A 24505-nucleotide genomic window follows, 5' to 3' on the forward strand; every position below is an offset into this window, starting at 1 on the left:
GTGAAGGCCAAGTTCATTATGCATGTACGAGGCATAGCATAGTCTTGCCCCTCTAAAAGCTGGAGGGTGCCCCTGCTCTGAGCAGCAGGCCACGCCGGGGATGGGCTTTTGCATGTAGCATCTCCTGTAACATAGCAAGCCAGTGCTGGCAGGATCACTGTGTCTTCAGTGAGCTGCACAAATGGCTGGCTGAGATCACACAACCCAGAGGAGTAAGCGGAGGGTGCTACGAGGGGACTCTGTGTCTTCTTGAACACTGTCTGGAGAGGACAGAGATCCCTGGAGAGCAGGCCATTCCTTGTGATGCAAGGGTCACTGTCTTTTCTGACACTCTTCAGATGTGCCACCCCAGGGCCTCAGCGCCTAAGGGCTATGGAGGGCCCCAGGTCCAATGGCTTTCTGCTCCACAAACCTCCCTTTATCACCTCCCTCTGCCACACCCGAGTAAGCAATAGTGTTTGACCACTCACCCCCCTCCACCATCCCCACCAAAGAATGAGGACTCCTGAGAGTCCTCTGTGGAATGAACATAAACTTGGCGGGGGGGGGGGGGGAGGGGTGCACAGGAGAGTATGGGTACAGGTTCTCAGAAGTCCCAGCAAGAGGAAGGGTGTGTGCTGACGGAGGAGTGTGGGGTACATTCCAGGTGGGGGACACCAGCCAGCGCAGCCTGAGTGCACGGAGAGGAGGAGGTGGGTAAGAACTGGCCTTGTAGGGAGAGAGGATTAAAGGGGTGGGAGGTATGGGGGGGGGAATGTAGGTGGAACGGAGCCGAGGCCTTGAGATTCTAGGCTGAGGAGTGAGTCTGATGACATCTACGCAAAACAATTTTATTTGCTTTTAGAAGAGCACTTGAATAGTTCAGATTCCTGCCCAAGGTTGCTGGCCTCCATGCTTAACTATCTGATCAAATGGAAACTTCCATGCAGCAGGGAGGCCGCAGTAACGGGTGGTGTGGGAGCAGGAGGGGACAGGGTGGAGGGGTGAGGGGGGGGTAAGGTTGACCAGTAAGCCTCAGGAACCTTGGCTTTTAAACCCTGCCTTCTGTAGTGAAAACACAACTACTGCCCACTGGATGGATGCCCGCCACAGCCAGCTGCCCAGCCGCCCCCTCTTCTCCCCCTGGCAACCATCCCACTTTTTACCAAGGCCTGTGGCTCATGGTCGCCCTTCCCTAGACCCACCTTTCAGGGTGATCTTTCTGGAACAATGAATCTGTCACTCTCTGTTCTGAGAGCCTTCAAGCCTCCCATTGCTAAGGGCGAGGCCCGGATGCTCTATGTGACATCTTAGTTCTACCAGCCCTGGCCACAACTGAGACTCAGTTTAGGGGTGCTGGTCAAAAGGGAGCCCCTACTCTGTCCTTGGCTAAGCTCCTAGTCTTCCCAATTTTCCCCAGTGTAGGGACATGTTTGGACCCTGATCAAGGTAACTTCCAAACTCCTACTTCTTGGAGTGGCTTCTTCCTCTTGCTACCTAACTCTAGAGGGGAGCCTTGCGTCTTACAGGCAGTAGGTTTTAATTTCAAATTTGTCATATTTTCCAGGGTATAAAATGACTCCCAACTTTAACATTTCCAGTTAAAATACAGACTTTGCAACCTGAGTCTGCTGCCCAAGGTGTGTGTTGGAAGAAGAGTAGTCTTATATGGCGAGTATATTCCAAATTCTATTTATTACCATTATTGTGTATATGTATGGTGTGTGTATGTGTGTAAGAGAGAGACAGAGACCGAGACAGAAAGACAGAGAGACAGACAAAGAGAGAGAAAGCGCACATATGGAGGTCAAGGGACAGGTTCTAGGGACACAACAGGTCACTAGGCTTGCATAAGCACATACTTCTGCCTACTGAAGCTTCTGGCCCTAAGCTGCAAGTTAATTTTGACTAACGAGTTGTGGCTTTCATGTCCTTGGGGCTGTAAAACATGCCCTACAGAGATGGGTAGGATGACAGGGCAGGAGGCCAAAGCCTTGGGTGTCCACAGGTCCTGAGCTTAGACTCTGCTTCCCCTACCTGCCTTTTACTAACCTTATGGGGTTTTAGCCTCTTAATGCCTTGGTTTTCTCCAGAAACTTCAAGGGGTTTTGTGACAATTTTTGAGGCACTAATTGTAAGATGCTAACCTGGGCATATGCAACTAGCATGAGAGACTTTTCATAAGGGATATTATGTTTAAAACTAGTGCAGGGTCTGAGCAGCTGCCTTTTGCTATAGTAGTAAATAGTTATAGTAAATAACTAGTGAAGCCTGCAGGAGCCTGGCAGTCAGGGGCTGGAATTGCCCAGCATTTTCCGGGAGGTGGGTACCTCTGCATACCCCATGGGACATCATTTTGTCTCATTGTCACCAGCCTGGCCAAAGCTCAGATTGGAAGTCAAGCACCCACACAAACCAGCCTCCCTCTCGCTCAGAGGGGCAAGAATGAGTCCCACACATTGCTGGCAACCAGAGGTCAGGGTTGCAGTGTTGACCCAGCCAGCAGTGACCTCAATTCCTTGAGTTACATACATTCTCATGGCAAGAGGGATCTGCTGACCCACTGGTGGTCAAGCCATCAGACAGAAAATGAACTCACCTTCAGTTTCCCTAATTTATATGCTCCCTGGGCCAGGCAGCTTCTATAAAGAGAGGAGCCCAGTGGGGGCAACAGAGCATTTCCAGAATGCAGTAATGCTAGTTGTAAGTCTTGGGCCTGCCTGGACCCCTGCCAAGTCAGTACCATGGTAAGGAAGCGCAGGAGGGAGGGCTGTTAGGCTCCCACTGACAGCAAGGGGCAACCAGCAGGCCCGGCTCAAGTCTCCTCAGCCCTCTTCCTTCCTTCTGGGATGGCAGCATACTTGAGGCAGGAAGAGGAAATCCCTGAGCAGGGGAGGGGAAGGTATGGAGAACACAGTGTGCTCAGACACCCACAGCCCTGCCCTAGGTAAACAGTGGGCAAAGTCCACTGGCACAGCTTGTTTGAGCAACCCAGCCTGCTACACAACCTCCGAAGGCCCAAGCTCTGACGTCAAAAGTCACTTGTATGTGGCCACGTCTCAGTGCCACAAGCACCACCCTCACTGGGCTGAGCTGGATTGCCTTCCTCAAATGTTACAGGGAACACAGAGGCACCAAGAAAATGGGTCTGACTGATGACAAAGTCTACAGGCCTTGGGTTAAGTATCCTTTTGACAGGTCATCTTGTTCAGTCTTCAGAAAACACCAGGTCCATCGTCTGTCCTCCCCCCATCCCACCCCTCACCGCTCTACCCTGCACCACTGTTCTTCAGAGCACTTTCCACCACCCCCTTGTGGTTTAGCAATGATTTGCATAGCATTTCTATGGTAGTATATGTTCAAGTGACATGGAGACAGTTTAAAGTAGACAGGAGGACTGTACATGGTGACATTCAACTGTGATCCCAGCACTTGAGAGGACAGCCTGGGCTACATAGTAAGACCCTGTCTCAGAAAACAAAAAAATCAAAAACAAAAGCAAGGGGCTAGAGAGATGGCTTAGCAGTTAAGAGCACGGGCTCTAGTAGAGGATCCAGGCTCAGTTCCCAGTATCACGTGGTGGCTCACAACCCTCTCTAACTCTAGTTCCAAGCCTCTGATGGCGCTATGTATGCACACAGTGCACAGACATACATGCAGACAAACAGTCACATACATAAAAGAGAAACAAATACATCTTTAAAGAAGAGGGTTACAGGTAGCTTTTATGCAAATGACATGCAGATTGCATGCAAATCTGCCATTATACAGAAGGAACCAAAATGTTAGGACCTCTGTGGTGAGGGTCCCAAAAACAAACTCCTGAGGACATTGGGTGAAACAACTGCAGTCTAGCTGGTCTGTTTGTGCCCACAGCCAGCAGGCATGGATGCACAGTAGTGAGAGAGCAGCTTTAAGAGGGCACAGAGTCAAAGCCCAAACTCTGCTGGCTAAACAATTACAGAGCTGTGGCTCGGACGACGCTGGCCTCTGTGCCCCTGCTTGCTTGCTCACTTTGCTACAGCCATGCCAGCCTTTCTGCTCTTCACCAACACCAAGCCATTCTTGCCAGAGGCTCTCAGCACCTGCTGCTGCTCTGTCTACAACCCTGAAGCCACTTGCCCTTGCACCTGCACCTTGCCGCTGTCACAGGTGCACTGCTGTCCCCTACTCAGAACACACTGGTCTGTAGAATGGGCTCCATCCTAGAGGAGAGCACAACCCGCAGAGGCTAGCAGGCACCTGCCTGGCACACTGTCCGTGTGTCTCACGGTCTCATGTTCCTCCTGCTCATCAGAGAGTAATAATCTCTGGCATACACAGTCACTCAAATAACACTAAAAGAAGATGCTTCCCATGGTCACCCTACATGGTTCCTTGTCATGGAAACCAGACAAAGATTTTCGGACTGTGGGAGCAAACCCTTCTGATGAGCCCCTCATGGTCAGCTGTCATGGGAAGGAGATGAAGCTTTTCCAGAGATGGAAGTGAAGTTTGGGACTGATCTACTCTCACTCATTTGATGCAGAGAGGTTCAGCAGCTTGCCCAGGGTCACACAGTAAAGCAGTATCCTGATTCCGGGTCTCCTAATATTTTATCCGGTGCTCAATCCACAGTCTCATGAAGTTCCGCAAGTTAAAAACAGGGTCAGAGTGACAGGGAGGCAGATGCTCCCAACACCAGTAGCAGCTGGGAAGCTAATCTAGATGTGAGCTAAGAGTCTCAGGACTCAGGAGCCACCTCACTTCACCATTGTGGAAAAGTACCTCTCATAGCCTCAGCCTCAGTTTCCCCCTATTAAATGGGGGCTGTTTGGGGATGAAGATAGTAGCATCTAGCTGCAGACATGATGCCTGTTTTTAGCTTCCTATTGTTTTGTGGCTGAGAAGAAAGCAAAAGAAACCAAGACATTCCATGAGGAGGAGAAAAAGAAAATTCCAAGGCTGGGCAGGAGAAGGGGTGCTAGGGCCCAGCCCCATGACAATTCCGCAAATTGTAAACACAGCAACAAAGAGGCTTTGGAGCCTGAGGCCAGGGCCCAAGGCAGGAGGGTTACTAGCCTGTGGATAACAGCTAATTCTGGAATCAAGGGATGGGTGACTGTGGTGTCAGCTGCCGGGAAAATCCATGCTGACATCTCCTGAGTGTGGGCCTGAGAAACAAGAGGGGCTCCCGGGAGGGTCATCTCACCCTCCGTGAGGCTACCAAGGGAACACGAAAGGCTCTGACAAAGTGAGGCTCAATTTTACTCCAAATTCACAGCCCTTTTCTGATGTCACATACTTGGAAGTAGATGCAAGCCAGTTGCGAACTTCCACCCCTTTCCAAAAAATAAAACTGAAAAATAAAATTAAATAAATAAAGCCTCTCTCTCCTCATCTGGACCCCAGAAAGCCAGCTGCCCCAGGGAAAGAATGACTTACACTTCTGTCGTGATGAACCCGGTGAGCTCTGACAGGAAGAGGAAGAGGATGAAGAGGCAGCAGCAGATGGAGACTGTGGGAAAAATAGAGTCAGAGTTAAGGGTGCAGGATGCTCCACATGGGAGGCCAGCTCTTCCTGCCCCTCCTGCTACCCAGGAGGAGGAAAGCCGCTTAGAGGCCCCAGTATACATGCAAGGTGAGGGCGCCTTCCCAGAGATCATCAGAGCCCTTTCTTACTCACGGCCTCAGTGTGATCCTCACATCTTACTCACAGGCTCAGTGTGATCCCCACGTCTTACTCACGGTCTCAGTATGACCCCATTTCTTACTCATGGCCTCGGTATGATCCCCATTTCTTACTTAATTCAGTGTGATTTCCCTAGAACGTCGCCACTGGCCTGACTCTGTGGTCAGGCTGGACTCCTCACACCGGCAATGGTCCCTGTTCAACTCAACATGTCTTTGGTTGAGAAGTCACCCCAGGAAGAGGACTGTGTGCTGGCTGACAATGTGCTCTGTCTTCCTTTAGTGCTGTGCATGCTACAATCCCGTGTCCACACTGAACGTCTGGGAGATACCATGTGACCATTCAGATACCTGGTTTCCATGAAACACATGGCCTTTCTCACACAGGGTCTGAGACCAGAGTTCTCTCCCGCATCAGTGAAGCAGGCTGAGGCAGAGCCTGGCACGGGTCTGTCCTGTCTGTAGCCAGTGCCCATCTTGGGAGTTTTTAACTTGACAGCAGGGTAAGAGCAGAGTCACTCGGCAGAACCTGTATAAATGTTTGGGCTCTCTCCCCATGTTAGTGGTATGCACAGCCCTGTCCTGCTGCTGGCCAGCGGCAGTGGGCCATGGTTCCCGTCAACCTGCAGTCACCAGAGAAGCCTCCTGGCTGAGCTGAGGTGTGTCTCAGTCTGGAACTGACTTCCATTGCTACTTACGCTATTTTTGAACTAACAATAGGTTTGCTGAGACACAAGCTTGTAGGTGACAGTAGAGAGCATATGCATTCATGTTTATTTGTCGGTCTGCCACCTACCTAATTGTTTGTCTTCACAGAAGGAAGGACAGCATTTATTGAGCACCTACTACATGCCCGTGGTGGCACATTAGCAAATTACCCAACCAGGACACCATGGTGCAATCCTGAAGGGGGCTCTCATGCTGAGTGACAAGGGACTGGGACCCCCTATTCTCTATGGTCAAGGGACCTAGAAAGACTCCTGAGAACCTGGGCTGCAAGGGAAAAGATGGGACATCCTCACACGGCCTGATGAGTCTAGCACACAGAGGTTGGGGCTAGAATACTTATAACCTCTGCCCCACTTTGACAAAGCCGTATAGACATGATATTTAAAGGTGCTACTTTAAGGGAAATAGAGAGTATATGCGTATTATAAACAAGAAAAAGTTCCAACTGGGCATATAAACACATGCAAATATTAAACAACATCATGAATGAATAATTACACAACATAGTGTATATACATATAAACATATACACAAACAAGTATATATGCGTACATATGTATATATACACATATACATGTATGTGTGTATGTATGTATGTACGTGTGTACACACACACACACACACACACACACATATTGGCCAGGCCTAGTGGCCCACATCTTTAAGCCCAGCATTCAGGAGCAGAGGTGGGAAGGACTGCCCAAATTTCAAGGCAAGCCTAGACTACACAGTAAGCTCCCAAATTTCAAGGCTAGCTTAGCCTAAACGGCAAGTTCCAGGTTAGCCAGGACTCTCTTCCAAAAACAGAACCAAGCAAAAAGTATACATCTGCATACACACGTGCAGGTCTACATACTTTAAGCCTCCTTTGCTCTAAATCAACAGCAGCAAGACAGACACTCCCTTCAAGCACACTTCACACACTCAGTGACGTGTGTAAACAGATCCGGGCTCAGACAGTGGCCTGCTTTGTCCTGTTCGTGGCATGGAGATGAAGCTCAGTATCCTTTCCAGCTGTGAGCTAACCCCCCCTGAGTTGTCGGCTACCCACCCCGGTGCTGGTTCCTGGTCTCCCTCCACCTACAGTGGTGGCTGCTACGTCTTGGGGAAGAATCTGGCAGCAGGCGAGGCATCCTGAAACTGTGTCCTTGTGCCTTTCTGCCCAGGGCCATCCAGGACCCACGCTTCAGCATCATGTTGTCCACACCGGCTGCAGTAAGCCTGTGATGCAGGAAGTTTTCTGAAGGCCACTGCTAACTATGGGGTGAGTGTCTGTCTTCTAGCTGCCCTCCCTGCTCCATGCCTGCAGGCACACCCCAGAGTCCTAACAACTCACACTGTGGTGGGAGGGAGGAGGGATTGGGGAGGCCTTTCCCTGAGACCTGTGTGCATATGCAAGCCTTGGCCCAAAGCCCACTTAACCCAGCAGGTAGACAGGGTGACTCCAAGGCTGATTCCAAGAGCCCTGTCCCACACTTACTGTACTGTGTAAGTGCACCTGACTCCTGTCTCAGACTGGGGAGCCAGAGGTGAGGCCTTAGCACCACTGTGGCCTCAGGGCCTGAGACAGTACCAGCTCAGGGAAGGCACAGAATTAATGTTTATCCAGATAGGGAGAAACCATGAAGGCAGGGCAGCAAGCATTCCAACCAAGGTCTTCAGACCTCAAAGGCTGGGTGAAGGCTTTCAATCCATGTTTGGGCAAGTTTTGGAGGCTCTCCGACTCCAGACTTTCTGAAACTGACTCAAGCCCTGGGCAGTCATAATGTAACCCCAGGAGATGCTCGCTAGTAGGAAGCCGGGTGCTGCCAAGTTGAAGGGGGCCATGGCCTGAGACCTAACACCCTGAGGGAAAGTCAAGGAGTCCATCCAAGGTCGCAGAGCCGTGTAAGGGAGGAGGCGAAATCCAAAGGCTGACGTTCAAGGCCCAGAATTCCGCTGTCTCCTTCAGCTATTAATAGCAGCCATCCCACAGCATAACGCAATGGCGCATGCCTGAGTTGGCCTGCTGGGCTCGGCTGTATGAGTCTCAAGGACGAAGACCAAAGCTCATTCATCAGCTCTGTCCCAGCACTTGGCACAGGGCCTGGCCCTAGGTCCAGCTTAATAAATATTTGTGCACTAAATGGTAGCTAAGGGCTAGCTTCCCATGTCTCGGACCTTCTTCTCATGTAAAGAGATGCTCATGTAAGGAGATGTAAGGACCATGCTCCTGAGGGCTTCCAGGCAGAACTTTCTAAACAGTTAAAAATGGGGGTCCTCTTAGCTGGGCGGTGGTAGCGCATACCTTTAATCCTAGCACTCGGGAGGCAGAGGCAGGCAGATTACTGGGAGTTCGAGGCCAGTCTGGTCTACAAAATGAGTCCAGGACAGCCAAGGCTACACAGAGAAACCCTGTCTCGAAAAATGGAAAAACAAAAACAAACCCCCAAACAGGGTCCCCTTTGACTCACTGCTCCTTCGCCCTAGAGAACCACCTCATGGTAATAGCCACAAAAGATGGCAAGACACAGCAATGACATCTGTAGGACAAGAGGCTAGAATCATGCCGGCCACTCTCAGTGCCACAGGAGATGGCTGGATAGAAGGCAGAGCTGTTGGTTGAGGTGGGAAACAGGGGGTGGGGGGGGGGAATGCAGCATCACAGGCCCCTGCATGCAAGGCACTAGTGCAGATCCATCCTGGGCTGTTAAGAGGACGCATACCTGATTGTTCAACAGGTTGGCTAAGGGTAGACCGGAGAAATCTGCAGGGAGGCCAAGCTGCCGTGTGGCAGCACGGAAGAGACAGGAGCCTCCTTTCTTGTAGTCTAAGCAAGTCTTTTTCCTGGGGTGGGAGTGTCGGGGGGCTGAGCTTCTTGGGTCACATACTCATGTCTTAGTTGTGGGTTAGCAGGAACCAACCACTCATACACTGAGGGAGGGCTCACATGCCCTGCTCCGAAACAGCTCGGTCTCTTTTAATCCCCACATGGGGAAACTGAGGCTCAAAGAGGACTTGCCCAAGGACACACAGGTACCAAGCATGAGGATGAAGGCAGCTTTTCCTCACAATTGGAAAAAGTACCTGCTGTGTTAAGAAACCCAGCTGGAGGCAGGCATGTGCACCTGTAATCCCAGCACTCGGGGGGGGGGGGGGGGGGAGTGGGGGGAGGCAGAGGCAGGCACATCTCTGTGAGTTTGAGGCCAGAAAGAAAGAAAGAAAGAAAAGAAAAGAAACGCAGTTGGAGGGAGAGCTAGAAGAGGTAGCTGGAGTTGTGGAGATCCTCAAAGGCCACCAATCTACCTGAGGGTGGACTCTGTTCATGCAGCAAGGCTGGTGCCATTGTGAGGGTCTCTGTCCCATACCAAGCATCCAGGGGCATCTGAGATCTAACCTTGACTCTCCCCTTCTGTAAACGGTGACATTTTGGATGAGTCACTTCCCCATGCTGAGCCTCTGAGGTGTGAGGCCCAGGCGTTCCCAACCCGGTTGCTGGTGACTTTGGTTTGTTCTGAGAACTACTTCTTGGGAACGGTCTCTGTAGTGGACCAGCAATGGATGCAAAGTCAGGACAGCTTCTCCTGGATGCCCCTGCTCACGTTTGACATAACCATGGCACTTTGTCACGCTTTGTCCAAGAGGAATTTGCGCTGTTGCCACGCTCCTAACTCTGCCACAGCCTTTAAGCGGGTTCCACCAGCTTTCCCGGGAAGGCTGTTTCTGTTGCAGGAACAGATCCTGGATCCTACCCTGCATTTCCCCCTCCTGAGTCCCTCTGTAACCCATCCTTCCCTCTTCCCTCATCTTTTCAAGGTCTTGCTCATCTGGCAGTGTGGGGCGCAGGTGTCTGGCAGAACACCCCCAGTCTGGGACTGTACTGTTCTGTCTCATCTGCCAGAGGTTACAGCTTAATGGGGAAGCCCCCTCAGTGGCAAGGTGTCTCGGCATGACACATCAGGCCCTCATAGACCCACACCACCAATCCTGTGACACCAACCTCCCTCCAGGGCTGAGCTGCCATCTCCAGGCTTCCCTGCAGGAAACCTGCTAATTAACATTGCTCTTCTCTTGTCTTTGGCAGTGAGCTGCTACACCCACCGCACACTTGAGGAGGAGAGGGGAGGGGTCTTCAGAGTCCCCAGGATCAGGGACTCTGTTTCCTCGCCCCAACTCATTTTACAACAGGCTCAAAGGCCTTTCCTCTCATTCTTTGGGTCCCGAACCAACAGAGTCATTCTTTGTCTTCTTGTGCTCCAGTTCTGGTCCTTGGGTCCTCTTGTCCCTGCTGACACAGCTGCTGGGCTCAGATTACACCTTCCCTGCCTGGGGTTGCAAACGGATACTTTTCTGAGTTGCTCTGGTTCCTCTCACTGAACCAAGTCACAGCGAATTTGTGGATTCTTTGAGTGGCTCAAATTATTAACAATTCAAATCATTTCAAAGGCACGAAGGTAAAAGCAAGCCTCCCTCCAAGCCCTGATTTGCTTGGTTGGACTTTTAAAAAAATTTTTTAAAATGTAATTTATTACTATAACGATATGGTAGCAGAGCTGATGATTGTGTGTGTGTCTCCTTCCACCGTGGGCTCTGGGGCTCTAACTCAGCCCATGAGGTTTGCACAGCAAACACTTTCACCTGCTGAGCCATCTCACCGAGCCTGGATTGAGATTTTAGGACAGCTGGTATTTTGAGAACGGGGCCGAGTCTAAATAGGCGATGCATATTTCAAGTGCACTAACCCATACAGCCTGGGGGTAATATCACATCTTTAGTGCCATCCATCACACAGGGTCGAGGAGGGCTTTTCACTCACAGTGCATGTCAGGGCTCTAAGAGACATAGCTTTGAATTTTGAAAGCAGGGATCCTGAACCTGCACTGATTTTTTTTTTCATCCTTCTAGACACAGATAGCAGCTCTACCTTGTGGGGTTAGATAGCAAGGACAGGGATGCTGTGTGGAAAGAGATGCAGGGCGTGTGGGATGCGAGGCACATCTCCTCTCTCCCTCCTGACTTTCCTTCTTTGCGCCTTGGTCCAGAGTTGCACTGAGTGGATGGAGGCCTGGCTCTCTGGGTAGCAGGCAGAGGGCTGGGGTAATGGTGAGAAAGGGCAGTAACTCACTGATGGCACCGGTGTACGTCGGCTGCGTGAGATCCTTGGGCACCTTTCTGTAGATGTCAAACCTGTGGAGAAGAAACAGAGGAATTGGACATGTGTAGAGCACAGGCCTAGAGGCAGAGGCTGGGGGTGCTGGCCGCATGCCACCTGGGTCAGCAACCACGGCTCTTACCAGAGAGTCTCTTCCAGCCTCCTCTGAGAGGCTTTATGAGAGCCATCCTGTCTTAGTTGGGGTTTCTATTGCTGTGACGAAACACCATGACCACAGAGTGAGCTGGGGAGGAAACGGTTTACATGGCTTCCATGTCCACAGAGCTGTTCACCACGGAAGGAAGTCAGGACAGGAACTCAAACAGGGCAGGAACCAGGAGGCAGGAGCTGATGCAGAGGCCATGGAGGGGTGCTGTTTACTGGCTTGCTCAACCTGCCTTCTTAAGGAACCCAGGACCCTCACCGCCGCCCCCCAAGGCCAGGGACAGCACAACGCACAATGGCCTGGGCCCTCTTCCATCAATCACTAACTAAGAAAATGCTCTACAGCCTGGCCCACAGCCCAGTGTTACAGAGGCATTTTCTCAGTTGAGACCACAGACCCAGATGACCACAGTTCGTGTCAAGTTGACATAAACCTAGCCAGCAAGCCAGCACACCTCCGCATCTCTCTGCTGTATCTCGTCATGTCCCCATGACACGACCCAAGCTCATTACCCGCAATTTTATCCACTCATATGTTTATACTTGTGCATATGTCTTGGTGAGTCTTGCCTCTGTCAGAATGTAACTTATTCTTGAGGACCAAGGGTCTTGTGAGGTCTTGTCCCCTAGCATGGCCTGGCAGGTCGTAGACCCAGTAACTGCACACCGAATGGAACATCCGGGTCTAGGGGGCCAGTGGGAGGCTGTGTCTAGTTATATTACGACACTGCTTTCTTGCTCGATGCCACCTCTTCATTCCTTCCTTTTCCTGCCTCCACTTCCCTGGTCGGGTCCAGTGTCCCCGCCTTCCCTCCCAGTTCCTGCCCATAGGATGAGGCAGGGTCAGCTGGAGGTAAGGCTGGCTCCTGCCTCTGCTCTCCCTAGCTTCTCTTTCCTAAACACACCAGGGCCAGGGAAGTCTCAGAACAGGATGAAGAAATGGACATGGATTTAATCCTCGTCCTGCCTTGCCCTTCGTCCAGTAAGGGATAAGACTCAGGAATCGGCTTTCTCTGGTTTAAACCTTGGTAAATGCTCTTCCTTGCCACATGACTTTACTGCTTAGGACCTCAGTTTCCTCGTCTATGAACGCAGGGCTACTCCTGCTAAACCCTGCCATGCTCCTGCAGAGTAAGAAACCCCATCTGTGAGGGGATCTGGTGCAGAGGCCCCCACGGGAGGCTTCCACGTACTTGGCTTTCTGCCTTTCCCTTGACCATGAGCAGCAGCCAGCCAGTCTTCTCGTAGCAGAGCTCTGTCGACAGGGCCCTTGGTCCACACGGCCTCAAGTAGAAGGCGGACCGTGACTTTAGGGAAAGGCTGGTGCAGAGCAGCCCTCTTCAATGACTGGGAAACAAGCACACCCGCTACACCTTTGTCTGGATCAAGGCTGGTGCCCGACTCTGCTAATTACACACGAGCCACCTATCTGCTAAGGCCTCGAGGGAGAAAAGCTCCTGTGGGACACCAGGAGAAAGGCTGCCACTTTCCCTGCTGTCTGCTCTGTGCTTAGCTATTAGGGCTGTGGTGTTACCAAGCGCCCAGGAGGGCTACACACCTTACTTCTCAGCGACACGCCTTTAACCTGGAGAGGTGTATGAGAGGCTCAGACATGACCCCAGCACCATGTATGACCTTGGGCATGGCAAGTAACTTCTCTGGACCTCACTCACTGCAGCTGCAGGAGGATCTGTGGCTGGCTGTTAGAGCTCTTAGAACCAAGCCTGGCACTGGTCCCATGTTCACCGGTCCCCTTATTAACCCTCACCTGACCAATCAGGTCCCTATTACAGACTGAGCCCTCTTAATTAGTCTGGCCTGGGAACGTACAGCTTGCCATAAGAGAGACAGAGAAAAGTAGGCAGGAACACTCACAGAGAGTTTAGGGGGGCGAGCTACAGACACGGGCACGTAGAAGGGCCCTTGGGTCCCAGGGGGGTGAAGTCTGCCCTGAGGAGAGGACTGTCGGGGTGGAAAGTGCTGCGCAGGGCATAAGGCCAAGGGCAGGACACAAGTGGGGTTACTGGGATGCTGTGTTTAATTTTGGGGAGCAGTGGAGTGGGAATGAGAAAAGGCAGAGAGGTCTTATGAGAAGTTCCTGAATGTCAGGCCAGGGATTCCCAGGTGGGGTGCTGCGGGGGCTGCCAGAGGACTGCTGCACACTGGGGGGGGGGGGGCGCAGAATGGGGAGGGAATAGCCTGGCTGACTGGAGACGGTTTTCAACTCACGAGGGGTCCCAAACAGAATTTCAGTCTGCCCATGTATAGGTGAGAGTGACTCACACCTATAAGGACGCTTTCAACTCCGGATGGTTGCCCAGAATGCGCCTCCTGCTCAGTGTTGAGCAGTGCACAAACAGCCCATAGAGCACTCATGGGGGTGCCAGGTGGAGGTGTGAGCTTAGGGTGGCCAGAGGTTCTGAGTGCTCAAGAGAAGACTCTGGATTTGGAACTGCACACGGAACGCCCCATTCTCGAATGTTGTACGACACAAATGCAAGACCAAGAGGCATTTATAAACAGGCCAGGCCCGGGAGCCCAGCATGAGACTCTGTGGCTGCAGAGCTGAAGGGCATGGGCAGCCTATCTTAAAACAGGCCGCCTGGGCAGGGTGGAAGCCATGTGGGACTCTGGAGACACCCAGACAAATAAGCTGCAGGCAGAGAGATGGGCCTGGAAATCCCCGTCCATTGCTGGGCCTCAGTTTCCCTGGATGAAAAGCAAGGAGGTGCACAGAAGATCTGACAGGTCCCTTCCAGCTGGAAGTAGTAATGTAGCAGTGCCCCGTGGGGGCTACGCAGCCTGTCTCTGGCAATGTCACCATCAGGGTCCCAACAAGTAACATGGGGGCTGTCCCAAACAGAGGAGACTTAGTGGGCATAATGACTAAACTTAGTGTGGGATCACAACAGATTTCCTTTCTTAGAGAAAAGGGCATTTGAGTAAGTCCTGCCCTTATATAATGTTATTGTTTTGATGGTGGCAACATGGTTAAGCATGACAGCTTTCCATGGCTGTGACAAAATACCAGAGAAAATCGACTTCAAGGAAGAAAGGTTTGTTTTGGCTCAGGGCTCCAGCGGTCTCAGTCTGCCTGGTTGGTTCTGCTGGATAGGCCCTAGGGTGCAGCAAAACATCTCAGCCGTGGAAGAGGCAGCAGGGGAAGCTGCTTGCCTCATGGTCATGGCGGGGTGGGGGTGGGGGTGGAGGGTGGGAGAGAGAGGGAGAGACAGAGAGCAAGTCGAGCAAGTCGCTAGCAAGTAGCAAGCAAGGGACCAGGGACAAGATTCTCTTCCAGGATACTCATTCCTCCAGCTGAGCTCCCGCTCTCGCTCTCCCTTCCCCTTCCCCCCCACCCCCTGGGCCCCCTACCCCCAACCCCCTACAATCGCTTTACAGCATGAACCCAGCCCCCACCCTCCTCCTCTCCTCCCAGCCCTGCCCTCATGCCCCCCTTTCCCTCTCTCCTTCTCAGAAAAGAGGAGGTCCCTAAGGGGTGCCAACTCATCCTGGCACTATAAGCCGTAGCCTGGCTAAGAGCATCCTCTCCCACTGAAGCCACACAAGACAGCTCAGCTAAGCAAAGAGATCCAAAGGCAGGCAACTGAGTCACAGACAACCAACCCTTACTCTCTGTTAGGGAAGCCACGTAATAACCAAGCTGCACATCTGCTACATGTGTGTAGGGGGCCTAGGTCCAGTCCAGGCATGCTCTTTGGCTGGTGGTTCATTCTCTGTGACCCCCCCGCCGTCCTGTGGGTCCAGGTTAGTTTACTCTGTAGGTGTTCCTGGGGTGTCTTTGACCCCTCTGCCCCCCCCCCCCCCGCCAATCCTTCCTCCCACCCTTTCACAAAACTCCCCGAGCTCGGCCTATTGTTTGGCGGTGCCATTCTCCATCTGTTTCCATCAGCTGCTGGATGAAGCCTCTTAGGAGGCAGCTATGCTAGGCTCCTGTCTGCAGTCATAGCAGGGCGTCATTAATAGTGTCAGGGGTTATCAGCCCCAGCTCTTAAAGCTTCCATTCCATCCCAGCAGTCCTTAGACTCACCAATGGGTGAGTCAGGAGCCCCCATATCCAGTCTGCTCTAACATTATCCTGGGGACCAACCAAGCCTTTAAGCACAGAGCCTCTGGGGACATTATAGATCCAACGCAGAACATGACGTAGATGTTGACCTTTGGAGACACTTGTTTTTTTGTTTTTGTTTTTTTTGCAATTTGGGGATAAGCATAAGGTTATTTCAAAAGAAATAAAGATATTTTAAAAATTCAAAGGAAGCTGTTACTCAAAATCCCACTTAACTCTGTTTTGGGAAGAAGCCTCGTCTGTGCAGGCACCTGAACTAGAGGTGTGGCTTAACTACACTTGTGCGGCAAGCTACGCTTACGGCTTGTTGGGACAGCACCAGGGACAGGGAGATGTCGAATTAAGCGGTAACAGGGAGGTGTGGCAGGGACCAGAGCACAGCAGGCAAAGCCCCAGAAAGAGCGACTGGTGGCAAATGGCCACTTCCCGGTTGGAGCCTTCGACATTCAACATATTTAGCTCTGTCACGAGAACCCCAGCAGGTTCTGGGGCCCCACTATCCTGGGGAGATCTGAGGCTCAGGTGGAGGGGACCCCTATGTCACCGAGGAAGCAGAATGGTTATCAAACCTGGCACCAAGTCCCCAGGCCATCGTCTTCCCACCACCCCGCACTAGCGGGGACCAGGCTTCTGCTCCCTCGCTGACATACCAGACAGCGAGTGGTCCCAAGCCTTCCATCATTTATTTTTCCGAGACTGTTGCCCCGTAGGCAAGAGGAAGTCGCAGAAATTCACCATTCACTCAGCAAATACGTATTAAACATATACTGCAGTATTCTAGAAGGTCAGGAAAAGAAACTGATCAAGGTAGATACGGTCCCTGCCCTCAAAAAGCTGCCAGTCTACCGAAGCTTTGGGCTCCTCAGCAGAGGCCACCTGTGACATGTGACAAGGGTCTGTCCCCCACACAACAGACTCACGTTGGAGAGTGGTGATGGGGTAAAGGGAGAACAGAAAAGGAACGTGGTTTAGAGGTAACCACAAAAGCGGTGAGTCAGTAATGACTGTCACTGGGAAATTGGGCCACCAGGAGGCTAGTGAGAAGCCCAGGCATGTGACAGACGAGGAAGTGAGCTGTGCATCCTCTCTGACTCGAATTAGTCAGGCCCTCACAGTGGTGATGTGATCAGTCTCGGCTATTCTGCCTCGGAGGATGTGGAGAAAGGGTGAAAAGTATGGCTGAGAAGCAGGATGCCGGCCACTGCCTATGTCCTGACGTTTACCTGCGTTCTCGTTCGACTCTCCGGACCAGCCTGAGTTAGTGTGTCTCATCTCACATACAGCGATCAGAAACGATCGTGGTTTGGCTAAATTCACAGACAAAGTACCTGGGCAGGGATCTGTGTAAGGGCCTTTCACGTTCTCACTGATTCTTCCAAACGCAGGACAACTTGCGTCATTTTGGGGGGGAAGATTTAGGAGGAAAGGTTCAGGATCTGGCGTTGCTCAACCTCACACAGAGAAAGAAGAAGAGCGGGATCATTTTCCGCCCTTCCCTCAGCCTGGGAGTTTCTTAGTCTTTGCCTTTCACCCAGTGAACAGATCATCACAAGAGTGAGGGCCAGCACTGGGCAGGGTGGTGCACCCCTTTGATCCCAATACTTGGGAGGCAGAGGCAGGTGGACCTCTGAGGACCTGAGGCCAGCTTGATCTACACAGTGAGTTTCAGGACAGCCAGGGCTACAGAGTGAGGCCCTATTTCAAAAAAAAAAAAAAGCCCAGGGATGTCACTCTGTTGGCAGAGTGCTTGCCTAGCAGGAGCAACCACCCCCACTTCCCAACACCATATAAACTGAGTGTGTGGTGCATGCCTCTCAGGTGGAGGATTCAAAGTTCAAGATCACCCTAATCTACAAAGCAAGTTTGAGGCCAACACAGGCTACATGAGCCTTTTTTCTTTTCTTTTCTTTTCTTTTCTTTTTAAAGGGGGGGGGGGGGGCTGGAGAGATGGCTCAGAGGTTAAGAGCACTGCACTGACTGTTCTTCCAGAGGTCCTGAGTTCAATTCCCAGCAAACATGGTGGCTCATAACCATCTGTAATGAGATCTGGCGGCCTCTTCTGGCCTGCAGGTGTACATGCAGACAGACTACTGTATCCATAATAATAAATAAATCTTAAAAAAAAAAAAAAAAGGTCCAAGGCTGCCCTAAGATCCCAGAGGAAGTTACACACTTGCACACTTAACACTTGGGAGGCTACAGAAGGGAAGATCATAAATTCCAGGGCAACTTGGGCTACAGAGTGAAACCTCATCCCAACAAAGAGAACAGTGGGGCCTGGGGAGACAGCTCGGAGGCTAGAGTGCCTGCTGCGGGAGGGCCTGAGTTCAAATGCAGCACATAAAAGCTGGGCATGACAGTGTACACTTGTAACCCTAACACTTGGGGGACAGAGGCAGGTGGCTCCTGGTGCTGGCTGGCCAGTCTAGCCAAAACAAAGACTTCTTAGGTTCAATGGGAGATCTTGTCTCACAAAATAGGCTGGGGCTGTGGAGATGGCTCAGTGGTTAACGTGCTTGCCACACAACCTAAAGTACCAGAGTTCAGATCCCCAGAACCCACAACAATTCCGGTGGGCACGGTAGCCCGCCTCTTATTCCAGCCTCTAAATTTGGAGACTCTGTTTCCAAAGAAAAAGAAAGAAAAATGATAGAGGAAAATGTTCAGTATCAACCTTGGGTTTCTACATGCGCACACGTGAGCACCCTCCTCCACACGCAAACACGCATACACACACATGCACACCACCACACAAACACTTAAAAAGGGGGGAGGTCAAGGTGTTTGAGGAAGTACCCAATGCCAACCTCTGGCCTTCACAGACACCTATAAGAGTGAAAACACACACACACACACACACACACACACACACACACACCAAACAAAAACCCAAACAATAGCAAAATAAACCAAAAATAAATCATCTAAGCCTCTAAAACATGATGGGCAGGTGGAATAGACAGTGGTGGCATAGGACGTCACATATATGTTCTATTTGGATGGCGTTTGAGGATACACACACACACAGACACAGACAGACAGACAGACAGACACACACACACACGCACTCACGGAAAAATAAGCTGAGATGAAAGCAAGAGAACCACCTTGCCTGAAGGAAAGCCAGCCCAGGAGCGAATGCTAACAGGATAGGAGCAAGAACTGGAGTGGGCGGACACGACGCTGACCTGCTGGGAAGGCTCCAAACAGACCAGCTGGGGCCTCCATGACCCTCTCCACTGTCAGCTCTGGAAGTGTCCCTACAGTTACCCTATGTCATCCACTCAAATCAGAGGGAAACTAGAGGCCCTGAGAAAAGGAGCTTACCCAGTGGGAGTATTTACAACAGCCTGACATGGCGGTGCACCCCTGTAATCCCAGCTACTCAGGAAGCAGAGGCAGGAAGGTCTCTGGGCTCAGCAAAAAGCCAATTAAAACCGCGTAGCTGCGGATCCAAGGGGATTAGTTACTTTTCCTGCTGCTGTGAGAAAAGCAACAGAAGGTTTTATTCTAGCTTTCAGTTCTGGGCACAGTTTGTCGTGTCAGGAAGGTGTAGCGTAAAGCATGAAAAGAAATGAACGCTGGCTCTCAGCTCGCTTCCTCCCTTTAATTCAGCTGAGGGTCACAGGGCCTTTGGGATGGTACTACCCGACCATGTTCAGGGTTGAGTTGTCCTCGCTCAATTGAACCTTTACTGGAAACATCTTCACAGACACACCCAGATGCGTGTTTCCATGGTGATTCTAAGTCCCGCCAATAAAGATTGGTCATCACACCTTGGCAGCTTCTGTGTCCTTGGAAAAGCTGTAGGCCAGGGATTCTCAGTCGGGAACAACAGTGTCTCTGTGTCTCCCAGGAGATGTGGGACACAGAGACGGTTTGGTTACCACTGTCAGGGCTGGGGTGTTATTGGCACCTAGCAGGCAGATGGTGAGGATGCTACGGGCCTCTCAGCTGCACAGACAGCTCCAGGATGGAGAAGGTCTGTTTTTTGTGGAATAGAGCATCACGAGAGGAGGCTCATTTCCCCCACCTGTCCTGTGTCCCCCTCAAGAGGCCTCGGGAGCTCTGCTTCCGCTAGTAAAGTCATAGCCATAGCTCTGGTGGCGCCACAGACACCATGATCCTGGGGCTAAGCAGTCCTTCTGGTCTTTTTCACTCTGTGTCTGAAAAAGCAAAGTTTATGTGGAAAACACTGGGCAAAGAAACCCAGAGAAAGAAAGTCAAGCCACCTAGGTCTACCTTATGCCCTGTTGTGAAGGCAGAGTAAGTATGCGTGCCACCATTTCACAATGCACTATGCAAACCCCCTCCCTTGGTGCTGAGAAGGAAACAGTGCCGTGGGAACGCACGTCACCATCGTCAACATCGGTGCTGGGAGTCAGTGAGAAGCAGGATTTACTGACAGAGATTCAGTCTGCGATCAGCCTCCAGCCTATAGGGGGAGGGGCCGCAGCCCGACCCAAAATAAACACACATGCCTTCCTTGCTCCCAAGCAAGGGAAGTGCTGCAGGAAGCATGCTCTGACTTCATCTGTGACTTCCTTCCACAGAGAATGCCTCAGCTGGGCTATTTTAGCGGCATGCCTGGGCCCCCGCTTCTCCCTGTCCCTGCTGCAGAATCTCCATAGCTCTGTGGCTTCTTCATTGGGGATGTGGGCGGGTCCACGGCAGGAGGGAGTCTGGGATGTCACTGTTTCCAAGGCTTGATGAAATTACATGCCACTTAGGAGCAAGTCACTGGGTGGTGGGTCACTGGTCCCAAAAATAGCTGTTAAGACACTTAGCCGGACCTTTGGCCTGGACAGCCCTGCCCAGTGGCCTGGCAAAGTCCTTGGTGTGACTCCAGGGAGTGAGGGAGAATATGCACACTCATTTGCTGTTAGTCACGGAGCATCAGTAGGGGCAGGGATGTGTTGACATGACCCGCGCGCAGGTAAATGGGCATACCTAGGCCTAGATGGGGAAAGGGGAGAACCACTGTGGCTTCCACTCTACAGGAACCCTGAATGGACATTCTACACGGAATTGTGCACTCCTACCACCAACTTCTGTGGGTGGAACAGGAGCTTGGCTGCCTCTAGCCCTGGCCAACCTCAGGGAGAAATAGCAACAAGGCCACCCCTGTGATGAGGGCTCACCTGTGCTCCAGGCCTTAGCTCTGACTCATCACTTTCCCAGCCCTGTGCGGCAAGTCATGTGACCCCCTCCCATGTTGCCCCTGATTCAGGGCTAGACTTTGAACTCGGTTTGCCACAGGACATCTGCTTTCTACCCAGGCTGCTACACACTGCCTGGAGGAAGGGACGAGCTAAGTGTGGAGGAGGGTTGGTGCAAGGGCCGGCACCGTGACACTGTGGGAGGTCCCTAATACAGATAGTTTTCTCCCTCCAGCCCAGCCTTGGAGCTGCTGTCATGACACCTGGGAGCCTCTGCACGGCTTCTGGCTTCAGCAGCCTCCACTTGTGCCCTAGCATCCCTCACGTGACCTCTCGAGTCCCAGAACACCCTTTGTGACCACAGAGTCCCGGCCTTTCTCCTCCTCCCTTCCCACAAACACCAAGTGTAGCTGGAGAGGAAACGGTGTCGCTGTGGCAGCCACGGGCCCACGGGCCTCCCTACAGGCCTCCCACCCAGCTACGCTGGACCAGGTTAGCTTGGTCCCTCATCTTCCCTGGCCACCCAGTATTTTCCAGGTGAAACTGTGAAGTGGCATCGCACAAGGCTGCTCATCATAGGGTCAGCTGCAAATGTCCGGGGCCAGGTCAAAGCCCCAGGCAGAGATGGACAGGGCACAGGCTAGACAGCACCCATGAAGTGGAGGCTGGCCCAGCTGCCAAGGGGGACGGCGACTCTCAGGAACTTCAGGATCCTCCTAATGTATGAAAGGAGAAGGGCCAAGGACAAGGACTGCGTTTGCTATGTGACACTGTCTGTGGGAGCTGGGGTGAGCAGTGCGGTGCGGTGATGACAATGACTTTATACTCAAGGGGGAGCTGAAATGTATACAAATTATTATACCCACAATTCCTAAGAGATGCATGAAAGGTCAAATATTCAGGACACACCTGATAGAAGTGTAAGATGAGTGTACGTGTGTGCATGTGTGCATGCATGCCTGTATGTGCATGTGTGTGTAACCAGAAGCCCTTGCTGGGGGGAATTAAAACTAAGGAAGTGGGGGTGTACACTGAGGCAATGGGTCAGTGTCAGCAAAGGTCACTTCCTCCCCAACTGACCTCTGGGTCCAACTCACTTCCAACCCAAACCGCCAACAGACATGTTTGCAGACAGACAGGGCGGTTCTGAGACTCACAGACACGTAACGCTCCTAGAACAGGCGAAGCTCCAACTCTGAAAACGGAAAAAAAAACCTTTTCGGTGTCTTATCTACTGATACTTCCCGCCAATCACAGAGACGCGTTTATCTTCTTCTAGAAGGTTTACGGCAAGCCCTGCCGCGGACAGACTCACTCACAGCATCTGAACCGTGCTGCCTCGGCAAACTTACTGCAGGTGGCCATGCTGCCCCTTCGGGCCTGCGTCCCTTTTGAGGTGACCAGTACCCACTTCAGGGTACTACACAACACTACTGTGTCATTCATTGGACATCTGGGCTGTTTTCCTCTTTCGATCATTACACATAAATCTCCCTGAGTGTTCGTGTACACAGCCCTGTGCAGCTGCAAGCAAATTGCTGTGATTTGAGATTGGGTGGAACTTTCAGATGAGACACCATAAAGTACACTCCATGAAAGAAAGAGTTGGTGAATCAGGCCTCATCAAAACGGAAAACTTCTCTTTGAAGGAGAGCTGTGCTTAAAGCGAACACAGATGAGCCACAGGGTGGGGTGGGACGGGGAACCACATGTCAATCACATGTCTGATAAACTGATAAAAGACACAGGCCCAGGCTAAAGAACTCTTAAAATAGGGTAAGTGAAAGCGACGTGCAAAGGATTTGATCTGCTACTTCCTCAAAGACTTAGCGATGTCAAAAACCACCCAAAGGGATGCTAGCATTAAAATCACTTGGGAGATCCGAAATCAGAACCATAGTGAGATGTCACTAGGTCTGTCGTGATAGCTGGAACTGTGGACCAATAGAGCAGCCGACACTCCTGCACTGCCATCAAGTGCATAAAATTGTGTGGCCATTAGGGAAGAATTCAGCAAGTTCTTAAGAGGTTAAACATCTATTGTTTACAAAGTACTGGGTAATTTATAAAGAGATTTACTGAGGTACAGAATTCCATCCAGTGGCCACATTTGGTGTACTTCTGGTGCGCCTTGAGCTAGATTGGGTCACCGTAGAGACGTGGCAATGAGAGGTTACCAGGTACAGGCAGAAGACGCATGTGTGTGAGAGAGATAGCTGGACAGAGTGCCAAATGCCTTTGTGATCACGTGTTCTCTTGGTCACTAATATAGTCCCTTAAGACCGTAACAAATCCCCATGAAACCAGCCAGAGCCTCAAAACCTCATGGAGTCTGAGAAGAACTGACACACTCTGCAGGAAACACTCATTGGCTGCTAAGTGGAGAACCTTAATCACCTGCCAATCTTCCTGACACCTGCGCACTGAGGGCCTGAGCCTGGTGAGCCATGGTACAGTCAAGCACGCATTCACTGTATAACCCAGCCACGCCACGCTAGGCATGTGATGAGGAGAAGTGGGAAACTACACACACACACACAGGGATGTGTACATGAACACTCAGAGAGCTTAACTTACACTGGCCCAAGGAGGAAAACAACCTAGGTGTCCATGGGCATGAAGTACAGGGCATCCATGACATGGGATACTGTACAGACTGCTACGTGTGCCGATTCTAAGGATGCTGAGTAAAGGTACTTCGATTCAGATGGGGGTGATTTCATCACATTAGGTTCTAGAAAATGCAGATCAAGCTAGAGTCCCAGAAGATCATGGCAGGTGGGGATGCAAGGAGGCCCTGGGGAGTGATGGACAGGTTCATTGCCTGGGTTGTGATGACATCATGGTGTGCACATATCAATAAATGGGTGACATCTGTGTGTCACATACAGGCCAATACATTTAATAACAGTCATGATTATGACACATCAAATACCATAATATAATCCAGGTCTTCTAAGCAATACCCCCAAACCAAAGCCTTACAGAACCAACATGCTAGGCCACCAAGCTATATGGAAAACACTTATTTTGGATCTCTTTTTTATAATATCTACTTCTAGGTCACCAGACACTGACAAGGGCAAAGTTCTTAGAGAAGGATTTCCAACAGTAAATGCAGACCGATGAGGACCAGAAGACTCACCCTGTGCCAGCTTTCCCATCCAGAGGATGCCCATGGAGAGTGGGCATCTTAGACAGGCCAGGCCGCTGTGCCATCACTGCACGCCTCAGGCACACCAACACAAGTGCACAGCATTGCCAGAAACATTTCTTGCCGAGAGAACTGACCATGGACCCTCAAGGCTCCTGAGCTCACCAGTTACAGAAGACTCAGAAAACCACATCTGTATTGTGGGCAATTCTACAGAACAAGTGACTCAATCTCCTTCAGAAATCAAGAGAGGGTGGGGGAAAAGGAGGTGGCCGGTGTCCTTCCTGATCCCTTGCCACCTTAATTTTTTGAGACACGGCCTATCACTGAACTGGGAGCTTATACACTTGCCTACCAGGGCTGGCCAGTGAGCCCCAGTGATCCTCTTAGCTTTGCCCCGCGCTGAGGTCACAGATACTGTGCTGCTACAC

At 51.5% G+C, this 24505-nt stretch overlaps 1 protein-coding gene across 1 annotated transcript in view; it reads right to left on the reverse strand.

Annotated features, from left to right (window-relative positions):
- Ergic1 (endoplasmic reticulum-golgi intermediate compartment 1) overlaps positions 1 to 24505 on the reverse strand; it is a 97006-nt gene that overhangs the window by 36104 nt on the left and 36397 nt on the right. The window contains exons 2-3 of the mRNA XM_051167390.1: positions 11483 to 11544; positions 5404 to 5476 (exon numbers count right to left, since the gene is read on the reverse strand). Coding sequence (XP_051023347.1) covers positions 5404 to 5476; positions 11483 to 11544 — 135 coding nt within the window. The remainder of the gene's footprint in view (positions 1 to 5403; positions 5477 to 11482; positions 11545 to 24505) is intronic.

The sequence above is a fragment of the Acomys russatus genome, chromosome 25 (genome assembly GCF_903995435.1).
Source record: "Acomys russatus chromosome 25, mAcoRus1.1, whole genome shotgun sequence".
Lineage (NCBI taxonomy): Eukaryota > Metazoa > Chordata > Mammalia > Rodentia > Muridae > Acomys > Acomys russatus.